This window comes from Oncorhynchus kisutch, linkage group LG19, assembly GCF_002021735.2.
Source record: "Oncorhynchus kisutch isolate 150728-3 linkage group LG19, Okis_V2, whole genome shotgun sequence".
Taxonomy (NCBI): Eukaryota; Metazoa; Chordata; class Actinopteri; order Salmoniformes; family Salmonidae; genus Oncorhynchus; species Oncorhynchus kisutch.
The window spans coordinates 54,820,981-54,839,854 of record NC_034192.2 but is presented as its reverse complement, the minus strand read 5'-3'; the positions used below and the strand labels follow the sequence as shown (position 1 = coordinate 54,839,854).

At 43.2% G+C, this 18,874-nt stretch overlaps 2 protein-coding genes across 2 annotated transcripts; one reads left to right on the top strand and one right to left on the bottom strand.

The window, feature by feature from the left end:
* Nucleotides 1-318: 318 nt before the first annotated feature.
* LOC109879844 (interleukin-12 subunit beta-like) lies at nucleotides 319-13,434 on the bottom strand. Its single transcript, XM_031797041.1, has 8 exons — nucleotides 13,393-13,434; nucleotides 13,083-13,197; nucleotides 9,743-10,063; nucleotides 9,522-9,624; nucleotides 2,411-2,658; nucleotides 1,533-1,702; nucleotides 1,174-1,283; nucleotides 319-757 (listed from the first exon to the last, which is right to left on the bottom strand). The coding sequence occupies exons 1-8, from the start codon at nucleotides 13,411-13,413 to the stop codon at nucleotides 676-678; spliced, it is 1,170 nt and encodes a 389-aa protein (XP_031652901.1). The 5' UTR covers nucleotides 13,414-13,434; the 3' UTR covers nucleotides 319-675.
* Nucleotides 13,435-15,825: 2,391 nt separating this feature from the next.
* LOC116354979 (EF-hand calcium-binding domain-containing protein 9) lies at nucleotides 15,826-18,651 on the top strand. Its single transcript, XM_031797259.1, has 4 exons — nucleotides 15,826-15,961; nucleotides 16,243-16,391; nucleotides 17,779-17,955; nucleotides 18,571-18,651. Exons 1-4 carry the CDS (start codon nucleotides 15,826-15,828, stop codon nucleotides 18,649-18,651), a joined length of 543 nt encoding a protein of 180 aa, XP_031653119.1.
* The last annotated feature ends 223 nt before the right edge of the window (nucleotides 18,652-18,874 follow it).

Here is an 18,874-nt window from a genome sequence, read left to right as displayed (position 1 = left end):
AAGATAACTGCAATCCCATACCACCCAGCAACCCCAAAACCTCATGTTGGATAAATAGAGTGAAAAGCAACAGTCACGGCGTTCTAGAATTCTCAGCTGTCACACCATTGGTCTAAGCCATCCCACCCGTTTCCAGGACAGCCAGCGTCAAAGGAAGTGTATTAGCGTAGGTATTTATATTGTATTTAACAATGAGATTAGTCATAGATTACTTCCTTTCTGACTATGCTTGATTTCATGTTGTTATTTTTTCAAATCCTGAAATTCATTAATGACTATGAGCACAGAGTAGTGGAAAGAACTCATACACACTTCCTGTATGAGCAGGTTTGTATGTTTATTTACATTTACAGTATTAAAGGCACAAAAATATCAGTTCAGTTTATGTTAGTGCCAGTCATGTCACACTCTTTCAGATGAAAAGCAATAATCAATCAATAAATAATAATGATAAAATAAATATCAATAAATAAATGTCATAACGCATTAAGAATGTAAAAGTAAAGATTGTGTCATAAAATGAGTTCAGAAATACAATCTCTGGTCTTGACAACAAAGTCACCTTTGTCATAGTTGATGTTTTTTGAGTGTGAATGAAGTCACCTTTGTCATAGTTGATGTTTTGGAGTGTGAATGAAGTCACCTTTGAACAAATAGGATAATATTTGCTGGCCATCAGTATGGTAAAGATCTAGTATTGAGACACAAACTTCTGCTTCTGTTTCTTCTTCTTCTCTTGTTTCCCTTGTTGTTGTGTCTGAAAGAACACATCGTATTGAAAAACGTGTTGTTCTGCAATGTCTTCTCAGAAATTTAATTCATGAACTGATAAACAATGGCATATTTTCAATTCTTGAAATGGAATTTTGATCCACTTCCTGAAACTACTGAATGAAAAACCCAATTGACCTGACCCTGGTAAATGTAGCATGATAAAACAGTAGACTGGAGCAGGGGTTTTAAACCCTCTCCTTTGGGACCACCCGCCGTTTCACCATTTATTTCTAGGACTGAACTAGCTCACCTGATTCAGTAGTAGTCAATGACTTGATGGTTAGTTGACAGATTGAATCAGGTGTGTTAGCTCTTCAATAGTTCAAATACATGGAACGACTGGGGGTCCTCGAGGAGAGGTTCTGCTGAATACAGTAGACTAGAGAATGTGGTACTGACCTGTACTCTGTCCAGTCACTCCAGGGGGAGTCACATAGGGCATCCTGGGACCTGACGCACACCACCACCTTGGCCTTTACTGACCACTGGCGGCTCTCTGTGGTGTGGATCTGAGGGAACACAGTGGTTGAAATCATTAAGCACCAAATGGAAGACAATAAGAATAAGAAACACTCCTTTTCACTTTTCGTTGCAAAATGTTTTGCTACAGTGTGCCCTAATGAATATAACCAGGGACCAGAGTGACCACGTCTATCAGTTCAAGAGTATGCAGTCTGGATCTCTTGGAGTAATGGCTCTCATCAAGCTTTAGAGACAAGGCCTAATAGGATGTACAGTATGTAAACAGTAGTCCTCACCTTTGTGCAGGGAGAATCACACGTGCACCCGTTCTTGCGCTCTCTGCCTTTGATCTCTTTGACCTGGAAGGAGAGGGGGAAGTAGGAGATGGGTCTGTTCCAGGAGACAGGATAGCTCCACTCTATAGTACTGCTGTTCATCTTCTTAATGGATACCCTGTCTGGCTTCACTGGAGGGAGGGAGGGAGATAATTACCACAACTTCTACCAGCACTCTGTACTATAAAACTAAGTTTCAGAAGCACCTAAACCAACAATATCTCAGCATATAATCTTTTGATAGGCCTACATATCTGTGCCAGATATTTGTATATAGAGGTAGGATTCCTATCTGTGGTGACGACGACGCCATTATTAGAGTGTCTCTGCACTACTGCGCTACAAACTCCTTCAGGTTCAGAGCACTTTGTTTCCGCATTGTAAATGTTTGTTATGGGATAGACAGGCTTGCCAGCTCTCCAAGGCATTTTTTTCAGAGACCAGTTACATTGTGAAGTTTGTAAATATAATGTTTTGTATTAGTTTGTAAATATAATGAAGTGCACATCTGGACCATTATCATCAACTTTAAGTAGCCTAAAATCACAACTTGTGCAACTGATTCTGCCAGCCTCTTGCAACATGTCTGCCCTTATGGCTGCAACAAGGACCCTCTCTAGCGCTCACCTATGTCTGATAAGTAGAAGTGCTGTGTGTGTGTGTGTCTGTGTGTGTGTGTGTCCTCACCAATTTCTGATAAGTAGAAGTGCTGTGTGTGTGTGTGTGTGTCTGTGTGTGTGTGTCCTCACCAATTTCTGATAAGTAGAAGTGCTGTGTGTGTGTGTGTGTGTGTGTGTGTGTGTGTGTGTGTGTGTGTGTGTGTGTGTGTGTGTCCTCACCAATTTCTGATAAGTAGAAGCATTGGGAGTATTCCTCCAGCAGGTAGTTAGTCCTCATGTAGATGGTCAGGGTGATCCGGTCAGTCTCCTCAGCATAGGGACAATACTGTCTGTCCACACAGGACAGCCCCAGTCCACTACTGTTCACAGAACACATGATGTCACTCTGGCCAGACGAAGAGGAACATGTCCACTGCTGTCCACTGGCGTCCACAGAACAGCTGATGTTCTCCGCATCAGACAGGCCACTATAGAAAAGCCAAGAAATGGATGACTAAAATTAGACTAACACAGGCTACTGCTGTAGTCCATTCACTAATATTTAATTTGAAGTCAAGTCAAGATATTATGCAAATGTTATAGCCTATACAGCTGTCATGACGTTGGCCTTTTGGGGAAGGGTTAATGACCCCCATAAATACCTTTCCCCTTTTCTCTCTCTATACTTTTTAGAGTTGGCTCTTGTAAAGTCTTTGTAACATAGAGAGTCTGGTAACATCAAAAGGTGGGAAACGGAACCATATTTCGGGAATCCAACCAGTTGAAAATATGCGTTGGTACTTAAGGAATATGATCTCAGATCAGTTGTTGTCTGAGACAATACCACTAATGCCAGAATGACATAAACTGTATCTTGGAATGTCGACACGTTCTAGTTATCAGATTCACATGGAATTGTTGTGCAATTGAATTGTTTAAATATAAAACAATTTGAGAAAGATTAAATGTAATTTTAGCTTCTTAAATGAGAGAACGGTTTGTCGTAGAGAAACTCAGACATTGGTTGTAAACTATGAAACATGGCCTTCTTTCACCACTATATGAACTGTTGACGAAAATTCAACTTTCTGTTCCAAGGACGAGAGGACGGCGGTCCCCACGTTAAAAGGACAAGATCACCAACAGAACTAAGCCAACCTCAGCGTGAGCTCTGGTTGAGCGACAAGAACCTAACCAAATTAGCATCGAATTTCAACGTGAAGATGACGATCAACAAGCCGAAAAGATGAATTTCGACCATACCAGCCAGAATATAGCATGAGCTTAAAACTTGTTATTGCTGCAATCCCACTAACGGGATAAGTGTCATCAACAACCGCTGAATAGCATAGCGCTACATACAATAAATATTACTATAAATATTTATATTCATGAAATCACAATTGCAATATAGGAAAACACAGCTTAGGCTTTTTTTAATCCACCTGTCGTGTCAGATTTTGAAATTATGCTTTACAGCGAAAGCAATCCAAGCGTTTGTATAAATTAATCGATCGCACGACAAAACATTAAGTAGACTTAGCATCAGGTAGCTTGGTCACGAAAATCAGAAAAGCAATCAAATTAATCGTATACCTATGATGATCTTCGAATGTTTTCAACTCACGAGACTCCCAGTTACACAACAAATGTTCCTTTTGTTCCATAAAGATTATTTTTATATACAAAATACCTCTGTTTGTTTGGCACATTATGTTCAGAAATCCACAGGCGAATCCACAGGCGAAAATTCCAAATAGTTTCCATAATGTCCACAGAAACATGTCAATCGTTTTTTATAATCAATCCTCAGGTTGTTTTTAAAATAAAAATCGATAATATATCAACTGCAAATGTCTTTCACAGTAGGAGAGTGAAAAGCAATACCTATCCAAACTCTGTTGCGCGAGCAAAACTCATGTGACCAATAGACGCGATGTTATCGTTCTGGCTCATTTTTCAAAATAAAAGCCTGAAACTATGTCTGAAGACTGTTGACACCTTGAGGAAGCGATAGGAAAAGGAATCTGGTTCATATCCCTTTAAATCCAGCAAAGGGAGGCTATGGAACATGGAGTTTTCAAAATAGAAGCCACTTCCTGTTTTGATTTTCCTCAGGGTTTCGCCTGCAATATCAGTTCTGTTATACTCACAGACAATATTTTGACAGTTTTGGAAACTTTAGAGTGTGTTCTATCCAATACTACTAATAATATACATATATTAGCAACTGAGACTGAGGAGCTGGCCGTTTACAATGGGCACCTTTTCATCCAAGCTACTCAATACTGCCCCTGCAGCCATAAAAAGTTAAAGTATGGCAACTTGGTAAGAACTTTGAACTCTTATTCACTAAATAATTGATACCTCCTAGCTGTTGCGTTAGCCACCGCAGCTGTAAACATGGGCTAGGAGAGGACGGACAGAGTATACATTCTACCACGACAAGAGATCCACGCTGGACAACCCGGCATTCTATCTACGACCAATCTACCGAAGCTCAGAGTAAATATTTATTGCATTTTCCTTTTCAAATGGGCGTTTATTTAGAATGCATAAGATACTGTATCTATGATAGCATAGCTGATTGTGCGATAAATCTACTGGTAGAAGCTGCACTTCCCAGGAGTCACGTGTATCCCCTCTCACAGGCGGAGACGGAGGCTATGGAAACATATGTCTCCAAATCCCTGCATCAGGGGTACATTCGGTTCTCTACTTCACCCGCCTCCTCCAGTTAATGTTTTTGTGAAGAAGAAGGAGGGAGGTCTGTGCCTTTGTATTGACTATTGGGTTCTAAACCAGATCACGGTGAGGTATAGTTACCCTCTACTGCTCATAGCCACAGCGATTGAGTCAATGCACGGGGAGCGCTTCTTCACCAAACTAGATCTCAGGAGTGCGTACAACCTGGTGCGTATCCAGGAGTGAGACAAGTGGAAGACGGCTCTCAGTACCACACCAGGACACTATGAGTACCTCGTCATGCCGTACGGGTTGATGAATGCGCCATCAGTCTTCCATGCCTTTGTAGACAAGATTTTCAGGGACCTGCATGGGCAGGGTGTAGTGGTGGTGAGGTATAGAACGCTCCTCAAAGGGTTCTACCCAGCACCAAAAAGGTTACACTAGGGGGACAAACCGTAGAACCCTGTATGGTTCTACTTACCACCTTCTGATATACTCCGCTACAAGCACCGAGCATGTGTCCCTGGTGCGTAGGGTTCAGCATCTCTTAGGTTTTGCCAACTACTACCGGAGGTTTATCCGGGGTTTTGGTCAGGTAGTGGCTCCCATTACCTCACTGCTGAAGGGGTGCCCGGTACGTTTGCAGTGGACAGCTGAGGAGGACAGGGCTTTTAATCACCTGAGAGCTCTGTTTAACTAGGCTCCCGTGCTGGCCCATCCGGATCCCTCTTTGGCATTCATAGTGGAGGTGGACGCATCCGAGGCTGGGATAGGAGCCGTGCTTTCTCAGTGCTCGGGTACATCACCGAAGCTCCGCCCCTGTGCCTTCTTCTCGAAGAAGCTCAGCCCGGCGGAGCGAAACTATGACGTGGGTGACCGGGAGCTGTTGGCTGTCGTCAAGGCCTTGAAGGCGTGGAGACATTGGCTTGAGGGGTCTAAACACAGTCTCATCTGGACTGACCACTGCAATCTGGAGTACACCAGCCTTGCCAGGCAAGGTGGGCCATGTTTTTCACCCGTTTTGTGTTCACCCTTTCCTACGGACCAGGCTCCCAGAAGGTGAAGGCAGACGCATTGTCCCGGCTGTATGACACAGAGGAGCGGCCCATGGATCCCACTCCCATACTCCCCACCTCCTGCCTGGTGGCGCTGGTAGTGTAGGAGCTGGACGCGGACATTGAGCAGGCGTTACGTGCAGAGCCCGCTCCCGTCCAGTGTCTCGCTGAGCGTCTGTACATCCCGTCTGCTGTTCGTGACCAGTTGATCTATTGGGCCCACACGTCACCCTCCTCTGGTCATCCTGGGATCGGTCGGACAACGCGCTGTTTGAGCGGGAGGTACTGGTGGCCTACCTTGGCTAAGGACGTGAGGGTTTATGTTTCCTCCTGCTCAGTGTGCGCCCAGTGTAAGGCTCCTAGGCACCTGCCCAGAGGGAAGCTACACCCCTTACCCGTTCCCCAATGGCCTCGGTCGCACCCGTCGGTGGATTTTCTCACCGATCTTCCCCCCGCGATCCTGGTTGTTGTGGATCGGTTCTCTAAGTCCTGTCTTCTCCTTCCTCTGCCCGGTCTTCCGCCGGCCCTACAGACTGCGGAGGCCTTGTTTACGCACGTCTTCCGGCACATCGGGGTGCCTGAGGATATAGTGTCTGATCGAGGTCCCCAGTTCACGTCTAGGGTCTGGAAGGCGTTCATGGAACGTCTGGGGGTCTCGATCAGCCTTACTTCGTGGTTTTACCCCGAGAGGAAAGTGCAGGTGGAGAGAGTAAACCAGGATATGGGCAGTTTTCTGCGGTTCTATTGCCAGGACCGGCCGAGGGAGTGGGCGGTGTTCGTGCCCTGGTCCGAGACGGCACAGAACTCGCTCAGACCGAGGCTCCTACACTGGATAACTGGTTCATGCGTGCGGAGGAGACATAGGAAGCCTGCCCTGCCGGAAGCTGGGTCCGCGGTTTGTGGGGCCATTTAAATTCCTGAGGAGAGTGAACGAGGTTTGTTATAGGTTACAGCTTCCCCCAGATTACCGTATTAACCCCTGCTTCCATGTGTCTCTCCTCAGGCCGGTGGTGGCTGGTCAACCAGCTGTTGGCTGTCGTCAAGGCCTTGAAGGCGTGGAGACATTGGCTTGAGGGGTCTAAACACAGTCTCATCTGGACTGACCACTGCAATCTGGAGTACACCAGCCTTGCCAGGCAAGGTGGGCCATGTTTTTCACCCGTTTTGTGTTCACCCTTTCCTACGGACCAGGCTCCCAGAAGGTGAAGGCAGACGCATTGTCCCGGCTGTATGACACAGAGGAGCGGCCCATGGATCCCACTCCCATACTCCCCACCTCCTGCCTGGTGGCGCTGGTAGTGTAGGAGCTGGACGCGGACATTGAGCAGGCGTTACGTGCAGAGCCCGCTCCCGTCCAGTGTCTCGCTGAGCGTCTGTACATCCCGTCTGCTGTTCGTGACCAGTTGATCTATTGGGCCCACACGTCACCCTCCTCTGGTCATCCTGGGATCGGTCGGACAACGCGCTGTTTGAGCGGGAGGTACTGGTGGCCTACCTTGGCTAAGGACGTGAGGGTTTATGTTTCCTCCTGCTCAGTGTGCGCCCAGTGTAAGGCTCCTAGGCACCTGCCCAGAGGGAAGCTACACCCCTTACCCGTTCCCCAATGGCCTCGGTCGCACCCGTCGGTGGATTTTCTCACCGATCTTCCCCCCGCGATCCTGGTTGTTGTGGATCGGTTCTCTAAGTCCTGTCTTCTCCTTCCTCTGCCCGGTCTTCCGCCGGCCCTACAGACTGCGGAGGCCTTGTTTACGCACGTCTTCCGGCACATCGGGGTGCCTGAGGATATAGTGTCTGATCGAGGTCCCCAGTTCACGTCTAGGGTCTGGAAGGCGTTCATGGAACGTCTGGGGGTCTCGATCAGCCTTACTTCGTGGTTTTACCCCGAGAGGAAAGTGCAGGTGGAGAGAGTAAACCAGGATATGGGCAGTTTTCTGCGGTTCTATTGCCAGGACCGGCCGAGGGAGTGGGCGGTGTTCGTGCCCTGGTCCGAGACGGCACAGAACTCGCTCAGACCGAGGCTCCTACACTGGATAACTGGTTCATGCGTGCGGAGGAGACATAGGAAGCCTGCCCTGCCGGAAGCTGGGTCCGCGGTTTGTGGGGCCATTTAAATTCCTGAGGAGAGTGAACGAGGTTTGTTATAGGTTACAGCTTCCCCCAGATTACCGTATTAACCCCTGCTTCCATGTGTCTCTCCTCAGGCCGGTGGTGGCTGGTCAACCCCAGGAGTCTGAGGTGCGGGAGGTTTCTCCGCCCCTTCTGGACATCGAGGCGGCCCTGGCGTACTCCGTTCGCTCCATACTTGATTCGAGGCGTCGGGCGAGGGGCCTTCAGTATCGTGTGGAGTGGGAGGGGTACGGTCCAGAGGAAAGGTGCTGGGTTCCGGTCGAGGACGTGTTGGACCCTTCAATGCTGCAGAAATTCCACCGTCTTTGTCCGGATCACCCTGCGCCTCACCCTCTGGGTCGTCCCCGAGGCCGGTGTTGGCGCATTGCTGGAGCAGCGCGTCAAGGGGGGATACTGTCACGACTTCCGCCGAAGTTGGTCCCTCTCCTTGTTTGGGCGGCGTTCGGCGGTCGACGTCACCGGTCTTCTAGCCATCGTTGATCCACCTTTCCATTTGTTTTGTCTTGTCTTCCCACACACCTGGTTTCAATGCCATCATTACATGTTGTGTATTTAAACCTCTGTTCCCCCCATGTCCTTGTCCGGAATTGTTTATTGTAGTGCTTGTGCACGGTATGCTGGTATTATCGGGTTTTGTTTGACCCATTTATTTGTATTGTTCTTTTGACAGTGGTTTATGGTTATTAAACAACACCGTTGTAAATCAGTTTTTGCTCTCCTGCGCATGACTTCTCTGCCGCCAGTACGCACCCCTGCATGTACATTGATAGGTTGATAAATTTTATGCTACACAAAAAGATAAATAACATACAGTTTTCTAAACTAATCCAATGTGTTTGTGTTTGGATTTATTGCACCCATTACTGAGATGGTTGATCCAGTTTAGATGATTGAGGTAGTCTCAGTATTCAATCTTCCCTACCCTAGCAGTCATTCTGAATGCAGGTTGCAGGTGATTAACAATTACACTTGTTGGATATCCTAACTCTTTTTGGATTCCAATAAGAATTACACATCACTTTGCAAGCCAGCATAATCTGACTTGCAGGCCTGATGTGGCCTGTAAACGAGGAGATTCCTAACAACACTGTGTTAGGCTATAACTAGGCCATCAAAAAAAGGCCTTATGATATATGTAATGTAGTAATACAATTTTAAAGGCTAATAAGGCTGGTGGAACCGTTCATAGAGGGTTCTAGGAAGAAACCTTTGAAGATAAAAGGGTTCTCGATAGAACCCTTGATTGACGGTTCTAGGCAGAACCCTTCATGGAGGGATCTAGGTAGAACCACATATAGGGGATTATTTGAGGAACCCTACATAGAGGGTTTTTAGGTAGAACCCTCCACAAAGGGTTCTACCCAGAACCAAAAAGGTTACACTAGGGGGACAAACCGTAGAACACTGTATGGTTCTACTTAGCACCTTGTTGTTCTAAGAGTGTAGTAAGAATACATTGAAAAGGTTGGTGGTGATAGTACCGTGCCACTCTGACAGACATAATGGTCCCAACACGTTTAGTGGTGAATTTCCAGGAGCAGTGGAATTCTCCTTGGTAGTTCCATGTAGAACATTTCATATAGCCTTAGAATAGAAACAACAAATGAACAATAGATATACAGAAGATGTTACAATTGGATAATAAATGAAAACGAATATTTGACTTGATTTCGGATGACAGACAGACAGACATCCTGTATACCTGTTCTGGTGGATCCTTCTAGAATGCGTTTCTGTTCATCCAGGTGTTTGACCAGCACCGTAGTATTCTTCAGGAGGGTTTTATCCAGGCTGTGACATGTAAAGATCCCCCCTCCAGTTCTCTCTTCCAGGTTGACAAGGAAGCTATTCCCCTTCTTCTTCTCCTCTCCATCCATCATCCATAGGATCTCCTCATCCTCCTCTCCATCTCTCCGCCACACCCAGTCATTATCTCTCCTCCAACCCTCCTCCTCTCGGTTGAAGGAACCCAGGCAGGTTAGAGGATGCTGAACCAGCGAACCATCTACGTTCACCACAACAACTGGTGACAACACACACAGTTGTTAACACCAACATATTCAGTTAGGTCCAACATTATTGCCGCCCTTGATAAAGATTAGCAAAAAATACTATAATATAAATGATAAAAAACGGAACTATATTAAATGCTCAAATTCTTTAGAAAATTATATTATTGTATTGGTATAAAATAATATAATTTTCAAAAGAATTTGAGCATTTAATATAGTTCCGTTTTTTATCATTTATAATATAGTATTTTTAAACCAGATTGTGTTTAACAACTATGCTTTTCTTTCTCAAAAAGATTGGTCCAAATGATTGGCAACCTTGTTTTCAATACTTTTCAATATATCACATGCGAGGATAACGGCACAGGGATGCCAATAATTAGAGATAAAAATATGACTTGTTAATTAAACAAAATATCTTTCTCTGACTTATTTAATTGGTACAAAATTCTATAAGTTTTCCATTAGTTGAGCATTATTTGTATTAAACATTCTTATTTTCTCAACTTTTTCAAGGGTGCCATTAATTTGGGCTCCGACCTTAGCTCATCAACAGAAACACCCTCAACTTTATATAACCTTATGATACTGACATAAACACACCCTCAACTTTATATAACCTTATGATACTGACATAAACACACCCTCAACTTTATATAACCTTATGATACTGACATATACACACCCTCAACTTTATATAACCTTATGACACTGACATAAACACACCCTGAACTTTATATAACCTTATGACACTGACATAAACACACCCTCAACTTTATATAACCTTATGATACTGACATAAACACACCCTCAACTTTATATAACCTTATGATACTGACATAAACACACCCTCAACTTTATATAACCTTATGATACTGACATAAACACACCCTCAACTTTATATAACCTTATGATACTGACATAAACACACCCTCAACTTTATATAACCTTATGACACTGACATAAACACACGCTCAACTTTATATAACCTTATGATACTGACATAAACACACCCTCAACTTTATATAACCTTATGATACTGAGATAAACACACCCTCAACTTTATATAACCTTATGACACTGACATATACACACCCTCAACTTTATATAACCTTATGATACTGACATAAACACACCCTCAACTTTATATAACCTTATGATACTGAGATAAACACACCCTCAACTTTATATAACCTTATGATACTGACATAAACACACCCTCAACTTTATATAACCTTATGATACTGACATAAACACACCCTCAACTTTATATAACCTTATGATACTGACATAAACACACCCTCAACTTTATATAACCTTATGATACTGACATAAACACACCCTCAACTTTATATAACCTTATGATACTGACATATACACACCCTCAACTTTATATAACCTTATGACACTGACATAAACACACCCTGAACTTTATATAACCTTATGACACTGACATAAACACACCCTCAACTTTATATAACCTTATGATACTGACATAAACACACCCTCAACTTTATATAACCTTATGATACTGACATAAACACACCCTCAACTTTATATAACCTTATGATACTGACATAAACACACCCTCAACTTTATATAACCTTATGATACTGACATAAACACACCCTCAACTTTATATAACCTTATGACACTGACATAAACACACGCTCAACTTTATATAACCTTATGATACTGACATAAACACACCCTCAACTTTATATAACCTTATGATACTGAGATAAACACACCCTCAACTTTATATAACCTTATGACACTGACATATACACACCCTCAACTTTATATAACCTTATGATACTGACATAAACACACCCTCAACTTTATATAACCTTATGATACTGAGATAAACACACCCTCAACTTTATATAACCTTATGATACTGACATAAACACACCCTCAACTTTATATAACCTTATGATACTGACATAAACACACCCTCAACTTTATATAACCTTATGATACTGACATAAACACACCCTCAACTTTATATAGCCTTATGATACTGAAATAAACATATCCTCAACTTTATACCATCTATACACCGGACTGGCAAAACCAACATATAACTAACTCATCTTTATACAGGGCCTTCAGAAAGTATTCACACTCCTTGACCTTCTACACATTTTGTGTTACAACCTGAATTTAAAATGGATTCAACTGATATATTGTGTCACTGCCCACCACAATACCCCATAATGTCAAAGTGGAATTTTGTTTTTGAAAGGTTACCAATGAATTCCAATTGAAAAGCTGAAATATCTTGAGTCAATACGTTTTCAACCCCTTTGTTATGGCAAACTTAAATATGTTCAGGAGTAAAAATAACAGATATAGAACAAAACCTGGTTCAGTCTGCTTTCCAACAGACGCTGGGAGACAAATGCACCTCTCAGCAGGCCAAAATACACTGGAGTTGCTTACCAAGAAGACATGGCCTAGTTACTGTTTTGACTTCAACCGGATTGAAAGTCTATAGCAAGACGTAGCAATGATCAACAACCAAGTTGCCAGAGCTTGAAGAACTGTTTTAAGAATGATGTACAAATATTGTCCAGGTGTATAAAAGCTCTTAGAGACGTTCCCAAAAACACTCACAGCTGTAATTGCTGCCAAAGATGACACTAACATGTATTGACTGAGGGATATTAATACTTATGCAAATGATATACTTCTGTATTTCATTTGCAATAAATGTTCCAACATTTCTCCAAACATGTTTTCACTTCGTCATTATGGGGTATTGTGTGGGAGATGAGTGGGAGATTTAAACAAATATTTGATACATTTTGAATTCAGGCTGTAACACAACAAAATGTGGAATAAGTCAAGGGGTATGAATACTTTCTGAAAGCACTGCACTATACCAGACTGGAAACACATTTAAGTCTTAATAATGAACTGACAACATACTGACAAGTGTACAGGCTGCCATTATTGTTACAAACTGTACTGATCTAACAGATGACAGTAATGTACGTGTTCTGATAAGAGATTATTATTTCCTACCGTTAGGTAGAAGATTCCAGCTGCTCTGAGTGAACTTGGGGCTTTGGCTTTTGGCCTGGTGTAGGATCAGAATGCCTAGTAAAGTAGGCAGGATGCCGAGTAAAGTAAACCTCATCTACGAGGGAGGAAAGAGAGAGATAATATTGTTTAGTCAAATAAATGTCAATTTTAAAATCTAAGTTTCTTTCCATGTTCATTACTTAATTAAAGTGCTCGTAACAAATATAAAATAGGATGTACAAAATTAATAATTGATCTGCATAATACATTTATAGACCAACTAGTTAATTTAAAAGTAAATTGTTCATACCTTTAGACAACGATCAAACATCTTCTGATCACCGCTTATCCTCTGAATAACACTGACGTCCAAACAGTGGCTTTTTAATGTGTCAGATGACATTTAGCATCCAATAGAATTCCCCCGTTGAGAAAAGTACAGAAGGGCAGAACGAGGAACTCAATCACGTTCTAGCCTTTCTAAACAAGGCATGATAATAGAAGACTGTTCAGGCATGTTCTTTCTCTCCTTCTCACTTTCACATGCTGTATCCCCTAGACATTCTGCCTTGCAATTCTTTCAAAGGTTTATTAGTTGCCTACATAATTGCTTCATATCTGTAGGGCACTAGGGGGTAACTTGCCCTCCTAAGAACAATATCTAATTGCTGACAAAAAAGCAACGTTTGGTGAAGAAAATTGAATGTGGATTGTATGTTATGCCAATAAAGTATAAAGGGAAATGAATGGCTACAATTTAACACTTTTTTTTGCTATTTCATGAAATGTTTTTAGAAAAGGGGCATTTTAGAGCAACTCTTATGCTCTGCTAAAGCTATCCCCAGTAAAGTTACAACTCATTCACTGTAACATTGAAGTAGCAACTCTTATGCTCTGCTAAAGCTATCCCCAGTACAGTTACAACTCATTCACTGTAACATTGAAGTAGCAACTCTTATGCTCTGCTAAAGCTATCCCCAGTACAGTTACAACTCATTCACTGTAACATTGAAGTAGCAACTCTTATGCTCTGCTAAAGCTATCCCCAGTAAAGTTACAACTCATTCACTGTAACATTGAAGTAGCAACTCTTATGCTCTGCTAAAGCTATCCCCAGTACAGTTACAACTCATTCACTGTAACATTGAAGTAGCAACTCTTATGCTCTGCTAAAGCTATCCCCAGTAAAGTTACAACTCATGAGTCCACCTCCTGCACTGCTCAAACCTAATCCAGGCCCCATCTGTGACTGAAAACAGGGAGAGATGCCAATTGAAAAGCTCTAATTATCCAGCAATATGACATAAAAAGCTGTGTCAAATAGCTTAACGGCTATAAAGAAACTTTAACTGTAAAGCTATGTCAATTGTTTAAACATTTTACAACTGCAATTAAGTTACGTTATCTTTTTAAATATTTTTTGACCTCATACAATATGGTAGTAAGGTTGCTGGCTACCTTGTAGCCTCAACCATCCCCCTCAAAAACAATCTCTTCAATTTGATTACAATTATTATCCTTCGTATCCATAACGTTATAAATGTAAACATGGTATGTAATTGTACAGTAAACACCAGTCATACCAAAATGGTTTCCTAAAAGCCTCTGCTTTTTTCATGTTATCATTTAGGAGTACTCAGAGAATGTAATAACTGAGTTGATGTGACCCTGAAAGGACTGAGGGAATTAAATTATGTAACAAAGGTTCACTTTCTTTGAGACTCGTTTGTCTGTTGTCACGAACCGGCTCGAAGCCCGTTACAAAGAGGGAAGCAACGTGGAGATAACGGAATAAGAGCAAAAAGTAAGAGCAAAGAGAAAGAATTTGGCAAACAGAGTGGGAGGGTCGTCACACTGTGATGATGCACCTTTGCAGTTATGTGAAAGGTAGAACAACAATACAACTAAGAGGTTGTTGTCTACTTTCCTCACACATGAGGTAGTGTAACTAATATTGGAATTCCCTGACAGTGTGCAGTACAGTTTTAGACCTTTGAATTAGTCAGGTGAATCACTGTCTTTTCAGTCTAGTGACATAAATGTCAAAGATATTATGGCAAAGACTGGAAAGTTGTCATATACTGTCAAAATAATATGTAATGATCATTCAATTAAAACGATACTAAATGAGTTTATCATTCATGTTACAAATCTATCAATAGAATGTAGAATCTGTAATAGAACACCAAATTCAACGGTGAACCATTGTGATGTCAGTGTCAGGTAGAGCTGAGAGGGACAGCACTTCTGTAGTGGTCAGTCAGTGTCAGGTAGAACTGTGAGGGACAGCACTTCTGTAGTGGTCAGTCAGTGTCAGGTAGAACTGAGAGGGATAGCACTTCTGTAGTGGTCAGTCAGTGTCAGGTAGAGCTGAGAGGGACGGCACTCCTGTAGTGGTCAGTCAGTGTTAGGTAGAGCTGAGAGGGACAGCACTTCTGTAGTGGTCAGTCAGTGTCAGGTAGAGCTGAGAGGGACAGCACTTCTGTAGTGGTCAGTCAGTGTCAGGTAGAGCTGAGAGGGACAGCACTTCTGTAGTGGTCAGTCAGTGTTAGGTAGAGCTGAGAGGGACAGCACTTCTGCAGTGGTCAGTCAGTGTCAGGTAGAGCTGAGAGGGACAGCACTTCTGCAGTGGTCAGTCAGTGTTAGGTAGAGCTGAGAGGGACAGCACTTCTGCAGTGGTCAGTCAGTGTCAGGTAGAGCTGAGAGGGACAGCACTTCTGCAGTGGTCAGTCAGTGAGCCAAGATGAAGCTAAAGGAAGGAGCTCTTTTAAATTATCTGGACTTTGACAGTGTCTACTGTCTTCTCTCCCTGCGCAACGCCAAAATACTGTCTGATTACTTCAAACTACTGGATGTCCACAACAGGAACACTCTGAATGGTAGATTTTGGATTTATGTCTAAGTATTCCTGAGTTCATTCAGGTACTTAGATTTGTGTGAGTAATGTGGCAAGAGTAACATGACAGAAAAACAGTGGTAAAAACATTCAAATGTGTGTCAATGTATTCATAGACATCCAGGTCATTTATGTCCTCATAATGTGTATGGGGTGTAAACTGACAAAAAAAAAAAAAAGGAAATCATGTTGGTTATTAAAATGTTTTTCCACAAACTTTATTAATGCAGCAAACAGTAGGCTAAGTGGCTCTTCTTCTTGCAGACATCCAGTTCTACCACTTCATGCACCATGTGACTGACCTGAAGAAGAAGGAGATCATGATGACCTTTGACATGCTAGACTGGAACGCCAGCGGAGAGATCGCCTTCGAACAGTTCTACATGCTGGTCTGCATCCTGCTCTGCAGCGAGGTAGTGTTCCTCTCTCTCTCCCCCTCTCTTCTGTATGTGTGTGTGTGTGTGTGTGTGTGTGTTGTGTGTATATTTGTCTTCCAGCATTGAACTATATTATGTCATAATGGTTACTACAGAACCATGTGGTCAGGAGAATAGAGCTTGTATGTCAGAACCTTGTGGTCAGGAGAATAGAGCTTGTATGTCAGAACCTTGTGGTCAGGAGAATAGAGCTTGTATGTCAGAACCTTGTGGTCAGGAGAATAGAGCTTGTATGTCAGAACCTTGTGGTCAGGAGAATAGAGCTTGTATGTCAGAACCTTGTGGTCAGGAGAATAGAGCTTGTATGTCAGAACCTTGTGGTCAGGAGAATAGAGCTTGTATGTCAGAACCTTGTGGTCAGGAGAATAGAGCTTGTATGTCAGAACCTTGTGGTCAGGAGAATAGAGCTTGTATGTCAGAACCTTGTGGTCAGGAGAATAGAGCTTGTATGTCAGAACCTTGTGGTCAGGAGAATAGAGCTTGTATGTCAGAACCTTGTGGTCAAACTGAAGGTCATTAAAGTCCATTATCTGTTGGTCATGTTTATCATGGGGAAACAACTTCTCATATCTGGCAAGGAGATGAAAACCCCTTTATCACAATCTGCTTCCCAATTCCCCTTTCATATCTCATTAAACAATTACAGTCATGTTTACAAATATAACAACAGGCTTTTTACGGCCATGATTCAATGTTGACCATAGAAATTGTTATTTACAGCAACAACCTGGGAAATAGTTCAATGGGAGGGGAGGGGGGGGGATGAATGAGCCAATTGTTAGCTGGTGTTAATAGGTGACCATAATGGTATGAAGGCCAGATTGGGAATTTAACCAGGACACCAGGGTTAACACCCCTACTCTTATAATAAGTGCCATGGGATCTTTAGTGACCACAGAGAGTCAGGACATCTGTTTAACATACCATCCGAAAGACCTTACAAAAGAAAGACCAATGTCCCCAATCACTGCCCTGGGGCATTGGGATGTAAAAAAAAATGACCAGAAGAAAGAGTGCATCCTATACCACTTCCAGCAACATCTGGCCTCCCATCAAGGGAAAAACCAGGACCAACCCTGCTTAGCTTCACAGGCCAGCCAGCAGTGGGATGCATAGTGGTATGCTGCTGGCTTGAATGTGTGTGTGTGTGTGTGTGTGTGTGTGTGTGTGTGTGTGTGTGTGTGTGTGTGTGTGTGTGTGTGTGTGTGTGTGTGTGTGTGTGTGTGTGTGTGTGTGTGTGTGTGTGCGTGAGTGCGTGCGTGCGCGCGCGTGCGCGCGCGTGCGTGCGTGTGTGTGCATGCGTGTGTGCGTGCGTGCGTGTGTGTGTGTGTGTGTGCGTGCATGCGTGTGTAACCTCTTCCAGTACCACGTGGAGAAGAACTTCATCTTCCGTCACTCCAGGCCGGTGTTTGAGTTGCTGGACATGGACGGAGGTCGCACCATCAGCCCCGCCGAGTTCCAGGCCTCTGGCTTCCTGTTCAACCTCAAGGGACACGCCCTCGATAAGATCTTCTACGAGTTCGACGTCTCCGGAGACGAGGTACACTGACTCTCTCTCTGGGTTTGAAGCCTATTCACTATACTGTATAGTGCATTACCTTTGACAAGGGTAAGATCTTCTAGTTTGATGTCTCTAGTTAGAGACATGCTACTCTAAGCCGTGATACGTCCTGAGCTGTCCAGAGACAGCGATGTCTCTAGTTAGAGACATGCTACTCTAAGCCGTGATACGTCCTGAGCTGTCCAGAGACAGCGATGTCTCTAGTTAGAGACATGCTACTCTAAGCCGTGATACGTCCTGAGCTGTCCAGAGACAGCGATGTCTCTAGTTAGAAACATGCTACTCTAAGCCGTGATACGTCCTGAGCTGTCCAGAGATAGCGATGTCTCTAGTTAGAAACATGCTACTCTAAGCCGTGATACGTCCTGAGCTGTCCAGAGACAGCGATGTCTCTAGTTAGAGACATGCTACTCTAAGCCGTGATACGTCCTGAGCTGTCCAGAGACAGCGATGTCTCTAGTTAGAGACATGCTACTCTAAGCCGTGATACGTCCTGAGCTGTCCAGAGACAGCGATGTCTCCACTACCCAGCTTTAGGTTGCCCTCTATGTGTTTGTCTTCAAAGCAGACTATACACCTCTGTGTCTCCCTTAGCACCTGAACTACAAGGAGTTTAAGATGTTCACTATGGCCTGTATCGACATGCAGGAGGAGACCAAGAAGATGCAGAAGTAAGGATTTAGTCTGATATGTTTGGATTATTTTATCATTGTTGCTTGTAACATATTTCTAAGCACTTTTACTTTTCTTAATTCGTAATTTATTTACTTTCGCTGCTTGGATTTAATACTTTTTTGAGGAACGTATTAATATGTTTTAAATAAAGTTGGATGTTATTTGATCCCAGGTTACAGGTGAGGAGAACCAACACCCCCAGACAGGAGAGAGGAGCGACCAA

What these genes read in the sequence shown, in the direction of transcription:
- LOC109879844 (XM_031797041.1), bottom strand. Translation starts at nt 13,413, where the DNA reads ATGTTTGATCGTTGTCTAAAG. An exon ending in AGAAGGATCCACCAGAACAG is followed by an intron (nt 9,625 to 9,742) that starts GTATACAGGATG and finishes TTCTATTCTAAG; the next exon opens with GCTATATGAAATGTTCTACA. An exon ending in CTTCTACTTATCAGAAATTG is followed by an intron (nt 1,703 to 2,410) that starts GTGAGGACACAC and finishes CCCTCCCTCCAG; the next exon opens with TGAAGCCAGACAGGGTATCC.
- LOC116354979 (XM_031797259.1), top strand. Translation starts at nt 15,826, where the DNA reads ATGAAGCTAAAGGAAGGAGCTCTTTTAAATTATCTGGACTTTGACAGT. An exon ending in CAACAGGAACACTCTGAATG is followed by an intron (nt 15,962 to 16,242) that starts GTAGATTTTGGA and finishes TTCTTCTTGCAG; the next exon opens with ACATCCAGTTCTACCACTTC. An exon ending in GCATCCTGCTCTGCAGCGAG is followed by an intron (nt 16,392 to 17,778) that starts GTAGTGTTCCTC and finishes AACCTCTTCCAG; the next exon opens with TACCACGTGGAGAAGAACTT.